The 17,849-nt window shown below is 47.7% G+C and overlaps 2 protein-coding genes across 2 annotated transcripts in view; one reads left to right on the forward strand and one right to left on the reverse strand.

Moving 5' to 3' along the window:
• The first annotated feature begins 1,730 nt into the window (after positions 1-1,730).
• On the forward strand, positions 1,731-11,305 carry LOC148679027 (N-acetyllactosaminide beta-1,3-N-acetylglucosaminyltransferase 4-like). Its single transcript, XM_088638937.1, has 2 exons — positions 1,731-2,170; positions 8,804-11,305. Exons 1-2 carry the CDS (start codon positions 2,167-2,169, stop codon positions 9,820-9,822), a joined length of 1,023 nt encoding a protein of 340 aa, XP_088495063.1. The 5' UTR covers positions 1,731-2,166; the 3' UTR covers positions 9,823-11,305.
• Positions 11,306-11,829: 524 nt separating this feature from the next.
• The window catches only part of LOC148679028 (protein O-GlcNAcase), a 35,734-nt gene continuing 29,714 nt past the window's right edge, over positions 11,830-17,849 (reverse strand). The window contains exons 16-17 of the mRNA XM_088638905.1: positions 14,486-14,645; positions 11,830-13,984 (exon numbers count right to left, since the gene is read on the reverse strand). Of these exons, the coding sequence (XP_088495031.1) occupies positions 13,848-13,984; positions 14,486-14,645 (297 nt within the window). The 3' untranslated portion in view covers positions 11,830-13,847. The remainder of the gene's footprint in view (positions 13,985-14,485; positions 14,646-17,849) is intronic.

The following is a 17,849-nucleotide window of genomic DNA, read 5'->3' on the forward strand; positions in this document are numbered from 1 at the left end:
TTTCACCTGATGCAAATTGTTTTCAAACCAGCTGTGGACCTGCAGAGCGAGAGGAGGTGGGAGCAGTAATGACAGAGACAGGCAGACCCAGAACCTGCTGGGCTTTGTTTTTATAACACAAAGTTCACCTCAAGCAGAGAGAACAGTAAACACAGCTCTAGTATTATGTTTTCTGCAACCAATGTTGAAATCTAATGAATATACTGAATGCTGAATTAATATCTCTAGATGCACCCTTCCAAAACTGATGTGATCTAGAAGTCAGTGGTTTAGCATAAATCTAATTTATTTTTACCTCAATTCATGTGGGTTTCCTTATGAAAATGGATGTAGATTTCCCGTTTCATATTTCAGTACTGGATGTTTGTGGGATTTATCTTGGAATTTAATAGTGCTTTCCATCCAAAGAATTCCAAAGCATTTTTAATACATAGGAAGGGACCAAGTTATTCTACCACTGATGTACAGCCCCAACTGGGAGACACACAGCAGCCATTCTGCACCAGCAGCCCCAACTGGGAGACACACAGCAGCCATTCTGCACCAGCAGCCCCAACTGGGAGACACACAAATATGAGACTGCTGTATGGAGTGTGGGGACCCCAGGGTGTGGTCCCCACACTTTTTCCACAGCTTGTACCCAATACTTCAGTGGAGGGGTTTAAGTGCCCCAGTGGAGGGGTTTAAGGACCTCGGGGTGCTGTTCAGGGGTGAGGGCAGCGGGGATTGTGGGAGTGACCAGCGCATCGGTGCCGTGGCTCCAGTAACATGGCGGTGTACTGAACTGTGGTGGTGAAGTGGGAAACTGATGGGTTTTCTGACGAAGCCCTTGGTTTTCCAGGCGGTCCAGGTCTCTGTCCCCGCCTGTGGTCACGAACTTGAGGTGGTGACTGGAAGAATGAAGTCTTGGGTACAAGCTGTGGAAATGGGGGGTCTCCGCAGGGCTGCTGGGCTCACTCTCTGATGCCGGGTGAGGAGCTTGGTGGTCCAGGAGGTCCCTAGAGTCGAGTCGCTGCTCCTGGGCATCGGGAGGAACCAGCTGAGGCGGCTCAGGCATCTGGTGAGGATGCCCCCTGCTGGAGGTGTACCAGACACGGCACACTGGGAAGAGGCCCTAGGGCAGACCAGAGCACGCCGGAGGGGACACACCTCTCCTCCAGCCTGGGAGCACCTGGGACACCCCCAGGAGGAGCTGGAGGGGACACACCTCTCCGCTGGCCTGGGAGACATGTTGCTGAATCCTTTACTTTCAAACACCAGGTGAGCGAAATCCTTGGATCAGTGAACTACCAGCTTACAGGGAGGACATGTGGACTGAATGGCACCTCTGGTTTGCCTCCTTTCTGAGGGTCTTACCAGCCTGAGACGTTCACAGCAGACCTCACTATGATCAACACAGTTGATGACACATTTCAATTAGCAGAATGGATTTACATCCATCACCTGAGGCCAGGTCTGCTCAATAAAATATCACTGCACCTGCCACAAATAGTTTTTTATAGCATGTTTGTGAATAAATTACAGCTACAAATGATGTTTCTTAGATGTTTCTAAATGTATTTTGAAAATGACTGTTCATCTCCTTGAGCAGTTCTACACGCATTTGTTTTACATAATCGATTCAGGACTTGCACTGTAAAGAACCTTAACACTTCAGACATATGTTATTTCTAACAATATTTGTTGCATTGTGTGTTACGCAAAGGAAATGTTACGTTAGGTCAAACTCTCTCAGAGGTTGGTGCGTAAAACGGTTGCATTGCTTCTATTAGTGTACGTTTCCTCATTTAAATCGTGACAATAATTTCACTTGGCATGAAATTAATCAATTTCCGGTGAGGAGTGCAGTGCGATCGGTTTTATTTTTTTACTGGTGGAGGGACGACACCCGAGCTCGGATTTTTTGACAAGGGCGGAAGTTCACTGACAAAGCGAGGATTACAAGCGATACCTGAGCTCCGACGATATTGTAAAGCAGGGAGGAGAGAGAAGACTCTCCCGGCAAGAAATGTAAGGTTGCTCACAGACCCTGAAACTCTCTCCTCCACACACACAGTCTGCATCTAGGGAAAGAGTGTGGAAGAAAGTCATGCGAAGTGAGTGATACTGAGCAGGTGAAGCCTCGAGTTAAGAGCGACTTCAGAAGAGGCAGCCGCCGCAGCGTTAATGGGTGAGTGATTTACGTTAATGTCGGATTTTGGGATTGGTGTCGGGATACCAGTGTGTTCAGGAAGTATTTTTGACTATTTAAGAACAAGGATGTTACATTTCATTTTAAATTATAATCTTTGATTTCTCTTTAAATTGTGGCAAGCGAGGTCTCAGGTCACACGAAACCGAATTTACGAGTAAAAAAAAATCCTTCTGTGAGTCACTGATCTACATGGTTATTTTTATGTGCATCTCTCCGAAGTAGAGGGTTAGTTTGGTTAAGTAAATTTCAAAAACTGTTATAAATCTTCGAACACATTCTAGGCTAATGTTAATATCATTTTCGGCACACCTAATAATCGGTTCCTCCAGATTGGTTTGATAGTTCGATGGAGGAAGACATTTTGAAATAGCGCACTGAGATACGGGTGTTAATAGTGCAGATATAAAATGTAATTAGTAATGTATGTCTGAGTGAACTCCCTACCTTGCTTAAGAATTTCTGATTGTGCATGTGCCGCACACATTACTAAAATACCGACATATTTACTAAGTACAAATGTAGTCAGCGCGAATATAAAAAGAAAGGAAAATGCTTCTGGGTTGGTTTAAAACAGTGTAACCGCATCAACTCAGCCCTATTCGGTTGTTATTCGTTTTATAGACACTGTGCTCGGTTAAATATTCCTCCGCCCTCTAACATAACATGCACATTTTTGATAAGTCGATAGTTTACCGACTTCACACCCCAGAACTTGTTTGACCGCGTTTTGAATATTTCCGCCTGTAGCTCCGTGGCAGGCCTGCTAATGTCCGTCAGTAACTGGCTGCAGCTCATCTTGAACCCCCCCTTCACGACGGCGGTCGTGTGAGCAGGACCGTGACCGCTGAAGGCTGCAGTCTGGCGCTGCTGCGGGCGCCCTGCTCCGTCTCCACCTCAGCACGATGGAGAGTGTCAGCAGCAGGCCAACTGACCTGGGGTGAGTTTCTCGAAAGCATCGTAGCGCTAAGAACATCGTAAACTCGCTCTTAAGATCGATCATTAATATACGAGTGTTTCCCAAAACCTATCGTAACTAAAGTAGAACGTTAAATCCTTCGTCGTCTACGTGCTCCCCGACCCACTCTTTAATCACTAAGTGCTTCTTAAACTGGCTACCTCTTGCGCCAACCTTAGCGACAGAGATCGCCAGACAGAGCACATTCAATTCACGTCATGGGAATTCTCTGGAAATATAGAATACTAAGAGTTTATATTAAGGATTTTGATATTTTGTTGTACTATGTAAGAGGAATTCGAAAAAAGAACATTTATTTCTACAGTAATGAATTTATTAGTCATCTTGGGTAAATTGCATATTCATAAGTCAAATGTTTTAATAATACTCCCTCTTTTAGTACTTTTGGGATGGGGTTGTAATTGTATTTAAATTCCATAAAGAACGTGAAACATGTAACATGTATTACAATGTAGCCCCACGCAGGGCGGGCTGAGAACAGCACCTGGGTTCTACCGGACTGTATAGCGGGACGGAGGCTGGGATACAGTCTCTTCCCTTCAGGTGTGTGTGTGTGTGTTAGTGAAGGTGCAGCGCTGTAACCCCTGTCCCTGTGTGTGTACCTTTCCCGATTCGAGTTAATAAATGTGTTGTTCAGCCCCATTCCCTGAGTCCCACGCCTGCTCCATTCCGTACCCAAACCCGCGGTCGATACAATATTTAAAGTTCGAATACCGTTTTATGTTAAAAAATATTTTTTTTTCTCATGAAACACTGCAATTCTTAACAATGGCAGCGCACCAAAAAATATGGCTTTGAATCAAAGACGTCGTGCAGGACGCATACACTGTCCACGCAGTTAAACTTGATTTTCTTTTACGGTAATTTTATTTTCTTTTCTCTTAGAAACAATAAGGGTCAAATTTTGTACCTATCTATACGCTTCCGCTTAAATGGTTGTTAAATTATGATGTCATGTTTGCTTCATATTCCTTTTCACAACTTTATTTCATCCCACTGAAGGACCAAAACCGACACCATATAATGAAAGTATTGTCAATCGATTGTTTTTCAATCGACTTCTGATGCTTTTTGCTAAGCGACTTCAGGGGAGGGGTTAGCAAAGAAGTACTTTATACTCGCTCGTTAAATGATCGATTAAGAGGGGTTTGGGAAAACCCACGAAAAAGTAGCTCGTACGTTACGTACGTACATCGTAAAGTTGCTCGTTAGTCTCTAAGATTCATCGTTTTAGAGAAACTCACCCCTAGGGTGTTTCCCGAAAGCATCGTAGCGCTAAGAACATCGTAAACTCGCTCTTAAGATCGATCGTTAATTTGCGAGGTGAGTTTCCCGAGTATTATTAAAACATTTGACTTGTGAATATGAAATTTACCCAAGATGACTAGTTAATTACTGTAGAAATAAATGTTCTTTTTTCGAATTTCCTCTTACATAGTACAACAAAATATCAAAATCCTTAATATAAACTCTTAGTATTCTATATTTCCAGAGAATTCCCATGACGTGAATTGAATGTGCTCTGTCTGGCGATCTCTGTCGCTAAGGTTGGCCAAGAGGTAGACAGTTTAAGAAGCGCTTAGTAATTAACGAGTGGGTCGGGGAGCACGTAGATGACGAAGGATTTCACTTTCTACTTTAGTTTTGATTAGGTTTTGGGAAACACTCGTAAATTAACAATCTATCTTAAGAGCGAGTTTACGATGTTCTTAGCGCTACGATGCTTTCGGGAAACTCACCCTAGATCAAGGTCAGTTTCGCCCTGTTGCAGTTCCAGGAATGTGAAAGGGGTCTTTTCATTTTAAACAGACTAATATTCCAACCCAAACCTTATGTTTTACAATTCAGATGTTATGCATATAAGAGTAAGTCCTTTAAATATTTTCAATTACAATAATTATCAAAGCTTGTCTTTAACATGTCCTTACAGAATCTTCCGTTTAAAAAAAAAACTCATTGAGCTCCTGCTGAATCATGATCAGTATCATGACTGCTACTGAAGTTGTTCACGGTTGTGTGAAATTCACTTTTCTGGCACGTTAAAATCGCATTCTGCCTTAATCGCATCCAACAACTCTTTTCTTAAATGTTGTACATTTTATCCAGAAGTCGGGAGCCTGTCCTTTATCCACAATGAATATCGGGCACGGACCAAAGTGCAGGATCGGTGTTTCCTCTTGATTAAACATGCTGGAAGTGGCTTCACGACTATAGGAAATGCACTAGCTGGGCCAGTAAGGAGCATCACAACAGCCCCACGAGACGTCACAGATGCAAGAAATGGCAAAGGTCATCATTGCCGAGGGCCTTTGTGTCAGGGTGATGGTCAAGCCACCTGTCAGGGCAGTGGGCAGATGTCCAGAGCACCTCTGTTGGAGTGAAAGCGCAGCCCCACAGACGTCAGCCTCGCTGTTACTCAACGCGCTTTCCTCCGAGTGTGTCAATCAATCGGTCAGACGAATGTGTGCAACAAGAGGAGCCTGTTGGGGCCCTTCAGCTCATTGGTTTTTTAGTAGCCAATTGATTCTAGGATCTCCTCAAACTTTGTCTTGAAAGAAACCTGGGTAGCAGCTTCAAGCACATGGCTGGGTAGCTTGTACCACACTCCCGCCACTCTTGGGGTAAAGAGGTGTCTTTACATGTTTGCAGCTTTATATGCGCTTCCTGTTTTGTTTTCAAAATGGAAAGTGAGGTTTTCAGAAAGGTGAACTGTGAGCTGTAGGTCTACTGAAAAGGGTTCAGTTCCTGTTGCCTGCAAGTGTGGGACACTCCTGTAAACCTGCACACGAGTCTGGCGACTGCTTCCTAGTCTCATTTCAGAAAAGCAGCGTCTTTGTAACATGGTGACCACAACAACACACGGTAATCAAAATGAAGTCTTCTTGGTACATGGTTCAGTTTTCAATAATAATATCCACTGGTTTAAATTCTTCCCTTTTATCTGTATATCCTGACGTTGTTTGACACTTTGCTGGCTTTCTTATTGTCTAGAGGATGATGTCGGTTAATAGAAAAGTCTTCTTCATGGGTAGATTCTTCAAGCTCGGTGTTTCCCATCTGCATCAAAACTTTATGCCGTCAGTCTGTTTGTTCCGTCTTGAATTCTGTCTTCTTGAACTTCCTCTGCTGCTTCTTCATTTCCTTCTTCTCCTATTTTGGTATAATCTGGAAGTTGAGTATTCACAGAATGACAACAGCCAAGTAGCTTGTCCAGACTCCAACAACCCCTTTGTATAAAGAATGCCCTGATTGCCATTTGAATGCAGCTTTTCAGTGGAGGTGAGCATGCAGAGGCTTGTATTTTGTTCAGAGTTGTAAAAAAATGCATTTTAGCCAATCCAGATATGGTGGTTTGTTATGAAGAGGCAAAATGAGTTTTAATACCTGTAGTAAGCAAGTTAATAATGAGGAGGCCACATTTCAGTTTTATTAAATTGTGAGAAGAGGAATTTTGTATGCAGGTGGAGAGCAAAAAGGATGAAGTATAAAAAAATGTTTTGCACAGTACATTATCTACAGAAATCTGTTGGTGCCACAGAGAAAATAAATATTGCACTTAATCCTGCACCAATATGCAATAATATTGCCCCATGTAACATACAATTTTCATTGATAAAAAGTAATACCATCACACCCCCCTTTGTGCAAATTAATTTGTATGAAGGCACACATGAGATGAGGCGTGTCGTGCAGTGCAGAACCCTGTAGAAACCAGGTTCTGTACTAAATCATACAGATTGCAAGCTTCTAGCTTCTGATAAGCTGTCAGACTGGATAGACGGGCTAGTATCGGAGGAGCCAGTCTTCACTTCCACGTCCTCCCAAGCTGACATGCGGGTCGCAAACAGAGCCGAGACTGTCAGAGCCCCAGGGATGATTCCAGGAAGGGAGGAGGCGTTGAACAAGCTCGGGCTGCCTATCCTCAGTCACGAGCGCCTGGTGGCTACCCCCTCCTGCACCTCGTGTCTACACGTATGGGACGTGCGGAAGACAGGTTTCACCTGTCCGTCAGGAATGCACTGTACTGTAGGTCCACACCGGCAGGGACCGCACATGATTCCACACCAGCCTCTTTTTCATGAGTAGTTCAGGTGGGGAGCCGCGTCGGCATGCGTAGGCTGTAAAGGATCAAGTAAGAGGTTTATTCCCTGCTGAAAAGAGAAGAAAGAAAACACCACTTTTCGGCCGTGGAGCCTTCTTCATGTGTGAGCAACCTCTTTTTCATTATACCAGCCGACCTTCCCAATAGCTCAGAAGCGTTACAGACATGTCCTTCTCAGCAAGAAGTAACAGACAGTATGGTATGTGTTGCTGGGAGCTGCCAGCCGCCACCTCAGTGGAAAGGCTGTTGAGTACTGCAGCATGATTTAAGATCGTGGAGAACATGGAGATGCAGACTGGGGGTTTTAAAGTCAGTAGATTTGTGTTTTACAGAGGAACAGGTAAAGGTTTATTCCACGCTGAAAGGAAAAGAAAAGAGGGACAACGGGTGAAGAAGGCTCCGCAGCCCAGTCGTTGTCTCTTTGTTCCTTGTTGTTTCTTCGCAGCTTCTGCATGCTGACGCAGCGCCCTGCTCGAACTTCTGTTTTACAGCTATGCTGACTCTGACCACAGCTCCACACTGCTGCCCATGAAACTTATTCATTTAGGACAGAGAGCTACTTGATGCACAGAGTTTTGGGTGTCTGGAACAGGCTTCCCGTACAGGTGTTTGAGGCCCAAACTCTGGACGTTTTTAAGAAACATCTGGACTGTTACTTTCACTTAGCAAATAGCCCCCCCTGTGTGCTACAGGATCTAGTGTTCTTCCTCGGAGACGATGTGAGGAGCTCTTCTTTCAGGGCCCCAGTCGGTTCCCTTTCATTGACCGACGTTTCCTGTTTTTATTTTTAAACACTTCATCTGCTGCTGTAGTACTGTAAAGAGGCGGTCTTTTAGCCTCCATTGCAATGTTCTCATCAGTCTGTCTTCCGGCCTTTCTAGAAATCATTTTAACCGTTTTTACAGTTTGTTAGACATTCTCTTTAACCAGATTTGATAAGGGGATTTCATTTTTTTCTATTTTTCTTTTTCTTTAATTGAGTTCTTGAACTTGTTTGTTCTGTGCTTCAAGCAGAATCTCTGCACTCTGTGGCCATCTCTGTTCCCTATCACATAAATATCTTATCTGTTATATCTTCAGAGAAGAAATATCTTCAGTCTGCTTTCCTGAGCTAATGACCCTTCGACGGTTTCAGAAGTACAGTTCCATCACCCATTCTTTTTCACTCTGTCTTTATTTTTCGATAACCCAGGACATCTTTTAGCCTGTTTTTCTTTTTCCTGTCTCCTTTTCTTTGAAGTGTGCAGTTAGCACTTTCAGGCTGAGTCCCCTCGTGTGAATCGCCCGTTGTGTCATGACAGTGAGGCAAGCTCACTACCGAAACAACTTGTGTTCAACTTCTGCTCTTTCTGTACTAAACAGCACACTGGCGGTAACTGTCACCGTTTTGTAATTGGTAGAGCCAGAAAAGCGTTGCTGAAATAACCAGAAGGACTGGCTGTGGTTTTGTGGGTGTGTAGAGCTGGCTCTGTGTGTCCCTGTGAGAAGTGTGTGTGGCTGCGCTGACCGGTCCGTGCGTGCCTGTTTGCAGAGTCTCTGCGGAGCGTGCTGTACAGCAGGCTGCGCTGGAAGAGGCTGGCGCTGGCCTTCCTGCTCCTGCTCTGCGCCATTCCGCTCCTCACCGACTTCTCCAGCGACCTGCACCGGAGTTTCCTGCAGTTCCAGCACCAGACGGCGTACCCCACCCTGAGGCGGCCGGGCGCCTGCGCCGCGCGGGGCTCCGCCTTCCTGCTGCTGGCCATCAAGTCCGAGGCCACGCACGCTGACCGCCGAACGGCCATCCGCAGCACCTGGGGCCAGGTGGGGGTGTGGGGGGGCCGCAGGGTGCAGAGGGTGTTCCTGCTGGGGCGGGCCGCGGGGGGCGAGGAGCTGGCGCGCCCCCAAGCCGCCGAGGCCCTGGTGGCGGAGGAGAGCGCCCGGCACGGCGACGTCCTGCAGTGGGACTTCCAGGAGTCCTTCTTCAACGTCACCCTGAAGGAGCTGCTGTTCTGGCGCTGGTTCGAGGAGGAGTGCGCTGCCCGTGTGCCGTATGTGCTGAAGGGCGACGACGACGTCTTCGTGGACGTGGGGCTCGTGCTGGGCTTCCTGTCCCAGCAGGCCCAGCACAGGAGCCTGTACGTGGGCAAGGCGTTCGTGAGCTCCAGCCCCGTGCGCGTGTGGTGGAACAAGTACTACATCCCCATGTCCATGTACTCCTCCCTGACCTACCCGCCCTACCTGGGGGGCGGCGGCTACCTGCTGTCCGGGCAGACTATCCGGCTCCTGCTGCAGGCCTCGCAGGGCGTCCCGCTCTTCCCCATCGACGATGCCTACGTGGGCATGTGCGCCCAGGCGGCCAACGTGACCGCTGAGGACCACCCGGGCTTCATGCCTTTCGAGTTCTCCACCTCCCTGCACCCCTGCGCCTACCAGGGGCTGATGGTCCTGCACAAGCTGGAGCCTAACGAGATGTACCTGCTGTGGAGCTTCTACACGCAGCACAGGCGGACCTGCAGGGGGCACCACACTCTGACGCCCAGGGGAGACGAGGCAGGGCACAGCACGCACTGAAGGCCGCAGCCCTGGGTCCCTGATTCCTCCCGACATGTGCTCATCTGCCCTTTTCAGGTGACAGTTTTTCTGCTGGCGATGTGCGACCTCGGATTTGAGCTCTTGAGAAAAGATCCCGTTTTGAAGAGCATTTATGCCTCTTCATTGAGGATTTAATGTTGAGACAAAAGACACTGCAGGCCGTTTGGACTCGCAGGAGTGCAAAGTGTGGGGATGCTCTTGAGTCTCGTTTAATTTAAGGAATATTGTAAGTTGATTTTTTTCTTGGCTTTGAGCCAGCTTGGTAAAGCCTCAGTAATTGCAGTAAAACCAGATCCTGAAGATGTCAGTGCATCTGAAGAATTTCTCGGCCTTGTTACAATGTGAGTTTGCTGTGTCTTACTGCACACAACCTAAAACCAGGGCATACTGTGGAAGAGTCTAAAGATTTATAAAATAAAAGCCCAACCTTGCCAAATTAATTTGATTTTAATCCCATTTGTCACAAATCAACTGTTTTCTTTACTCATTCACATTTTTTTTTTTTGCTTTCTGCCTGGGTAACAGCACCCGATGGGTCATTTTTTTTGCCGCATCGGTTACCACCCTTACTGTATGTGGCGCAGGGTGCAAGCAGGGTGCTCAGTCGCAGCCAGGTGTAATCACTCACTATAACTTGTGTGATCAGACAGAGCTCAGGTAACACGAACACTTACGTAATACTGCACTTTGTGTTGGGGAGAACAACAGATGTGCAGTTAGGTTCTGCGATTCCCGTGTCTATAGCTTTTTTTTTTTTTCCAATAAAAGGGTTTCTGCACTGAGAAAATGAATTCCTCCTGATCCTGTGACTGTGACTTGTTTTGCGCTGGAAGGGATGGTGGGCGGCCGTCCCGCAATGTGATTTGAGGGGGGGTGGAGGTCTGGAAGTCGTGTAAATGAGGCTGTTGGCAGGCTGGAGGAAGCAGGGGCCTCTGTGCTTGAATAACGCAGCACGGGCAGGGAGACTCCACTAGCACCCCTCCAGTGGACGGGCTAATGCCAAAGCCATCCTGGGTCAGGAGTCTGCAGCTGTGGGCCTGCCGAGCCACAGTCTCCCCAGCTTCTCCCCAGAAACCTCAGATTATCACTTCGGCGCGTTTTCTGCCTCTTGATATGGCCGTTATCTGCAACAGCACTGAAAATGTTCACACTTTTTGGCTGCAGTGAGCGAGGGAGCCCTGCCATCTCTGTTTTATTTATTTTTGTATATCTCTGTGTGTGTATATATATATATTTGTTTTTGTATGGGATATTACTGCCTCTACCTCCTGCAGCAAACTGGGTTTTGCTGGTCATCCCAGTCCTGCCCTTTTCAGACGTAAAGGGCCAGGTGAGATTCCAGGTCTCTCTCCTCCGTAGAAGAAGAAAGTTTTTGATGTTTACATGTTGTCTTTTTGTTTTTATTGGCACCTCTGTGCAACTGCTCTTTGTGCATTGAATAAATCTGTTGTTTCAAATAGAAGATCTGTCCCTCGGTGTTGTCCTTTCTCAAGCACTGCAGGGGCAGCCATGGCCTTTCACCACTGATGCAGCTCCTGGCTTCTGGGGTTACTTTTAGGCTGCCCAGCTGATCCCTGCAACATCTTTCCCAGAGAACTGTTGCCTCCTGAGTGCTTGGGCGGGTCAGTGTTGCGGCAGCAGTGGTCTGGGGACCCGAGCAAGGCGCTGCGCTCAGATTGCCCTGTGTCGTATAGAGGGGATGTGTGAGGTGCTTTGGATGGAAGTGCAGATGAATACGGTATTTTGCCATTAATTTTAAAAATTCAAATTTAATGTAAAGGCACAGGAAAGCAAAAGAGGCTTGTGAATTTCCAATTTTGCCTCTCTCACGTCATGAAACAGTTAAAAACAGTTATGCAAGTATAGTTGAGTGCTCTCCACCAGCTTCTCCCTCCAGCTATGGGGCAGCTGGACCTGTTTCCCTAAGAGCATGGAGTGACGTAGAGGAAAGCTTTGCACAGAACTGTACAGGAGAACACAGACCACTTGGAGGGAAAACCAAATCTTTTAATCAGTTTTAAACAAAGTCACCAATGAAACAATAAATCCACATGCAGACGAGTGGGTCAGTCAGTCCGAGGCTCCTCGCTCCTCAAAGTGACCATGGTGACCGCAGGGGGCGGGGGGCAGGGGGCGGGGCCCACTGGAGGGCCTTGCTGAGCCCCAGAGACCGGCAGGGCCGCAGCCCTGAGAACTGGAGCTGGGGACCCCTGCCTTGTGTCTCCTGGCTTCTGTGACAAATGAGCTCTCACCCCCAGTTCATCTGGAAAAATGGGGTGTCCAGTGACAGTGCCATATTTTCCACATGGGGTGCTCAATGCTGGTCCTGGAGGGCGGGTGTGTCTGCAGCTTTTCTCTTTAAAGCACCAGAAAATGAAGACCTGGGATAAGCTGGCCCAATTCAGCTACTAAAGAGCTGATCCTAGGCCATTAAGAGCCCAGGTGGACTAAAAAGCCGCCACCACACCAGCCTTTCAGGAGTAGAATTGAGCAACCCTGTTTTGACCATGGTTTTGCATTGCCACCGGCTCTAGGCCTCAAAGCTCAAAACGTTTGCTGCTAATACGGCTCATTGTTTTTTTTATTTGCTTCTTGATTTGAATCGCATACCGAGAAGCCCACACAAGGACCCAGCCTTGCTGGAACGTCCCTGACAGCTATGCTGAAGAACAAAGCTCTCGCACAATACGGGACCACTCGCCCTCTGCTTCCTTGCACAGCCATCGTCATAAGCTTACGGATTTAAAAAAATCACCAGGACATTTCTGGGGGGATCCTGCCGGAGCCTTGGAATCAACTGAACAGACATTCCAGGCCCACCCATTCCCAGAAAGACTGGTGCAGTCTCGGGCCTGTCTGGGAGTCACAGGGCATGAGGTGACGATTCCACCAGCCCACGGCAGGGCCACAGAGACGATCGCACTTTCCACCAGCCCCTCGCACACAGCCACCAGCTCTCTGGGGGGAGGAGGGGCTCCAGCTCCTGGGCTGTGAGACACGATGTTGCATATAAACCTTGTCTTTTACTTTATACAGATACAGTACGTCTTGTCGGTCATTCATCTGTTGGAATCTGAGACAGTCAGGAGACCGTCAGGAACCAGAGGCAGGCTGTGGCACCGAGAGCGTCCGGTTATTTGCAAACTGTGATGACGGAGCCGCCTGCACTCAAGCTGCCCTTGGGCCGATATCAAGAGGGAGCTCAGAGCCACGTTCACCATGCGTGTGATCGTGTGGTCGTGCACTGCTTGGTGCCCTGCATGAGTGTCCGTGTGTTCAACCATAAGAGCGCTCCTAGAAGTGCGTCATCCTGCCTTGACCTGGAATTCGGCAGGCCTTGTGTTTTGTGTGCTCTTTCCATCAGCTCAAGTGCTGATTATCTCAGTGCCCTGTGCTGGATGTGTATGCAAGCATATGGTCTGTGCCGGAGCTGGAGCCCAGGTGGATTCATGGTGCAGAGCTCATGTCAAAGAGCAATGGAAAGAAACCAGCCAGAGTGGACCTGGCCACCCACTGTAACACGACATATACAGGAACGCTCATGAAACTTATTTCTGGTCTTTTGTTACATCTGTACCGTGACAAAGGAAATGCAAGCTGAAAAGAAGATGCTCATCCACTTTTCTATCAAGAGCGATGTGCAGACGTTTCTAGCTCAGGTGGGGCGCGGTGTGTCTAGATGTGTGTGGGTGGGGGGCTGGACGTGGGCCCCGGAGGTGATAGTGGAGCTGGCCAGTGTGAGAGTCAGGTGTCGCAGCCCCACAAGGGCAGCAGCTGCCTGAAACCGCTCACTGCACCTAACACATCCACCAAACAGAAGATCCAAAATCATACAGGTAAAATAAATACTTACAAAATGAAAGGCAAACAAAGCCATAGAAAGGAATGTATTCCCCACCAATGGAAACGTGGCTGTGGCGAGCTGAGACAGTGAGGGGGGGGGTGTGTTCGCTGGGATGTGGGGGGTGAGGCTGCCCCCAAACCCCCCCCCAGCCTGAGCCGGGCTACAGCAGTCGGCCCAGCACCACCTCCTCGCGCGTCACCGCCTCACAGCGGAAGATCTCCAGGAAGCCCAGCTTGGTGAAGAACTCCAGGCGGGAGCGGTCAGTGGGCAGGACCTCACAGAACACGCCCTGAGAACCTGGGAGCACAGGAACAAGAGCACAAGAAGGTCACACACGCCAGGGGCCTCTCGCCCCCTCTGGCCAGTCGGGTTGCTAGCAGTTCACTGGAGTTAACAGGATCATCCAGGCATTTCTGAAGGCAGGGCAGCTTGTTCCATAACCCCACAACCCTGTGTGGAAAGAAACGCCTTCAGATCTCAGAGGAGTTTGACTACTTTTGTTGGGCCCCCTCAGTCTTCTCTGTTCAAAACTAAAACAGTTCAGTTCCTTCAGCCTGTCAGCGTAGGACCTTCCCTTAGGCCTCGGAGACAGACAGGGCAAGGAGCTTACTGTGCTAAGACTGTAGGCAGACGCCCTGACAGAGAGGAAGCCAATAGACTTCTCTGTCAGGATACTTTGCCTAGACTGAGACACTAAAGATGGGGAGAGGAGAGTCTGCACAGGTCCAGAGAGAAAGACAGCAGACACACAGCAGGAGAGACACAACCAGGATACTCCGATACACAGGGAGAACTGACCATTAGCTTTGAGTGCGGACAGCAGAGAAGTGACCAGGCTGCGTGTGACGCTTGTGTCCAGGACTTCCGGAAGTGCTTCCAGCCGCAGAACAGAGGGGAAGTGGTAGAGCAGGGAGTCAGGGTAGTCTGGATGCTCCGAATGGAAATACTGCAGGGCCTCCTGCACACAATTACAGAACATTACAATACAGAACTACAGATCACTCTGCAGTACAGTAGAGTACAGCGCCGGTCTCCACCACACAGCACTGCAGTACAGTAGAGTACAGATCTGGTCTCCACCACACAGCACTGCAGTACAGTAGAGTACAGATCTGGTCTCCACCACAGCATTGCAGTACAGTAGAGTACAGATCTGGTCTCCACCACACAGCACTGCAGTACAGTAGAGTACAGATCTGGTCTCCACCACAGCACTGCAGTACAGTAGAGTACAGATCTGGTCTCCACCACACAGCACTGCAGTACAGTAGAGTACAGATCTGGTCTCCACCACAGCATTGCAGTACAGTAGAGTACAGATCTGGTCTCCACCACACAGCACTGCAGTACAGTAGAGTACAGATCTGGTCTCCACCACAGCATTGCAGTACAGTAGAGTACAGATCTGGTCTCCACCACACAGCACTGCAGTACAGTAGAGTACAGATCTGGTCTCCACCGCACAGCACTGCAGTACAGTAGAGTACAGCGCCGGTCTCCACCACACAGCACTGCAGTACAGTAGAGTACAGATCTGGTCTCCACCACAGCATTGCAGTACAGTAGAGTACAGATCTGGTCTCCACCACAGCACTGCAGTACAGTAGAGTACAGATCTGGTCTCCACCACACAGCACTGCAGTACAGTAGAGTACAGATCTGGTCTCCACCACAGCACTGCAGTACAGTAGAGTACAGATCTGGTCTCCACCACACAGCACTGCAGTACAGTAGAGTACAGCGCCGGTCTCCACCACACAGCACTGCAGTACAGTAGAGTACAGATCTGGTCTCCACCACACAGCACTGCAGTACAGTAGAGTACAGATCTGGTCTCCACCACACAGCACTGCAGTACAGTAGAGTACAGATCTGGTCTCCACCACAGCACTGCAGTACAGTAGAGTACAGATCTGGTCTCCACCACACAGCACTGCAGTACAGTAGAGTACAGATCTGGTCTCCACCACACAGCACTGCAGTATAGTAGAGTACAGATCTGGTCTCCACCACAGCATTGCAGTACAGTAGAGTACAGATCTGGTCTCCACCACACAGCACTGCAGTACAGTAGAGTACAGATCTGGTCTCCACCACACAGCACTGCAGTACAGTAGAGTACAGATCTGGTCTCCACCACACAGCACTGCAGTACAGTAGAGTACAGATCTGGTCTCCACCACACAGCACTGCAGTACAGTAGAGTACAGATCTGGTCTCCACCACAGCACTGCAGTACAGTAGAGTACAGATCTGGTCTCCACCACACAGCACTGCAGTACAGTAGAGTACAGCCCCGCTTTTTATATATTTTAATGTTTATTTTTATCTAAAGTAATCAAAAACCAAAACACTACCTCCTAAAGAGATGAGAACACCTTCATTTTAAACAGAACTTAAAAGCATAGAAAAAAATGTTCTGACTTGGATAAGTGCAGACCCATGTGATGTGATTGCCTGTACCTTTACTGACAAGAAAACCGAATTCTGACAGAAAACCAGTCCTAAACTGTCAGTCCTCCAATCACTCAGCTCAGTATATTGCAGTACAAATAAGATGTACAGTAAACAAGCTATAAACTCACATAAAAGCTGATTCCACTAATTTCTCAGAAGGAAGGAGGCTGTTGAATCATGAACGAGTATGAGGGCACAGGACTCCTGAGTGCAATTATTTCATCTCTTTCAGGAGAAAATATTCAAATCATATAGAGAAAAATAGTGACGTTATTTGCAAGCACCTCCAGACAGGTCATGTTTCTGTGTCTGTGCAGCTCTCAGGATGGGGACAGACACAGCCGCAGGCCGGTTCCTGTGTTTCCCGGCAGACCAGGAGGACAGCGCTCAGGTCACATGCTGGCCCCCAGTGTGGCCGGCCAGCTCTCGGAGTCGGGCTGGCGCTGTCTCCCACCAAGCTCAAGGGTTTTCCCCGTCTTCACAGCTGTGCACACTCGTTTCTACCTGAGCTCAGAGACGCAGTCTCTCTTCTCTCTGTGTACGGGACCTCTCCCACTCAACATGGTGTGGGTACCTCAAGAGAAGCGATGTGGTCTTTGACCAATGAGATCTGACACACACTGAGCAGCGGTTCTGCCCGTGGAGATGGAGCAGCAAGTGGGACTGGCAGAATGGCAGCCCGGTGTACATCTGCAGGGTGTTCGACACAAAACCTCACTTTGTCACTAAGGAGCATTGGGCTCTTGCATAGCTGCTCGTCCTCAAGAGAGCCCGCCTGGGGCATGTTGACGTCATGCTGTGTTTCTCCATCTTGGTTTTTAACAGGCTGCTTCCAGTCCTCACCACCTGTGTCCAACCAGCTCTCTCACCAACGAGGTGTATATTGATTAATCAACAGTCAAAATTGCATGATCAGTTATGAGTAATCAGTTTAAAAATTACTTCCAAAACATCTAATCAATATCCTTAATCCCTAAAAAGCAATTCTGTGATTGACAAAGTAGTTGAATGCCTCAGAAATGCATTGCAAAGCAAAAATGTGGAATAAAAAATCAATCTCTAACTTAATAAAAACTGAAACTTTCAGCACCTACATAAACTCAATATGTTTTAAGTACACATAAATATAATAATAAGTAACAAGTAATAGGTTTATTCCGTGCTGAAAAAAGAAGAAAGAGAACACAACGTTTTGTCCGTGGAGCCTTCTTCAGGTGTAGAAGGCTCCACGAATGAAACACTGTGATTTCTTATTTTTTTTCAGCAGGGAATAAACCTATTACTTGTTCCTTTGCAGCCTACGCATGCTGACACAGCTTCCCACCTGAATATAATAATATACGAAAAGAATACTGTAATACTTTTCAGAGTACTCGTAAAGTAGTATTTGATATACATGGATTATAGTAGTATTGGTTATGTGTGCTATATATGGACAGTAATTTAGAATATTATGTACAATACTGGTCACCATGTTACAAGAAAGGATACTGCTTCTAGATACAATCCTGGTTTGCTGAACAGAAAGTCCAACACTGACAGGCTGAAGGGGCTAAATCTCTTTAGTCTTGAAAGATTACGAGGGGTCGGGATACAAATGTTTAACAGCCTCAAAGACCGTGACAAAGCAACTACAGTGAATGAACAACGATTCACAATCCGAAAACACAAGTGACAGGTCTTTACCCAAATAGTAGTAGGAGTG

The sequence above is a fragment of the Lepisosteus platostomus genome, chromosome 1 (genome assembly GCF_059453375.1).
Source record: "Lepisosteus platostomus isolate fLepPlt1 chromosome 1, fLepPlt1.hap1, whole genome shotgun sequence".
Taxonomy (NCBI): Eukaryota; Metazoa; Chordata; class Actinopteri; order Semionotiformes; family Lepisosteidae; genus Lepisosteus; species Lepisosteus platostomus.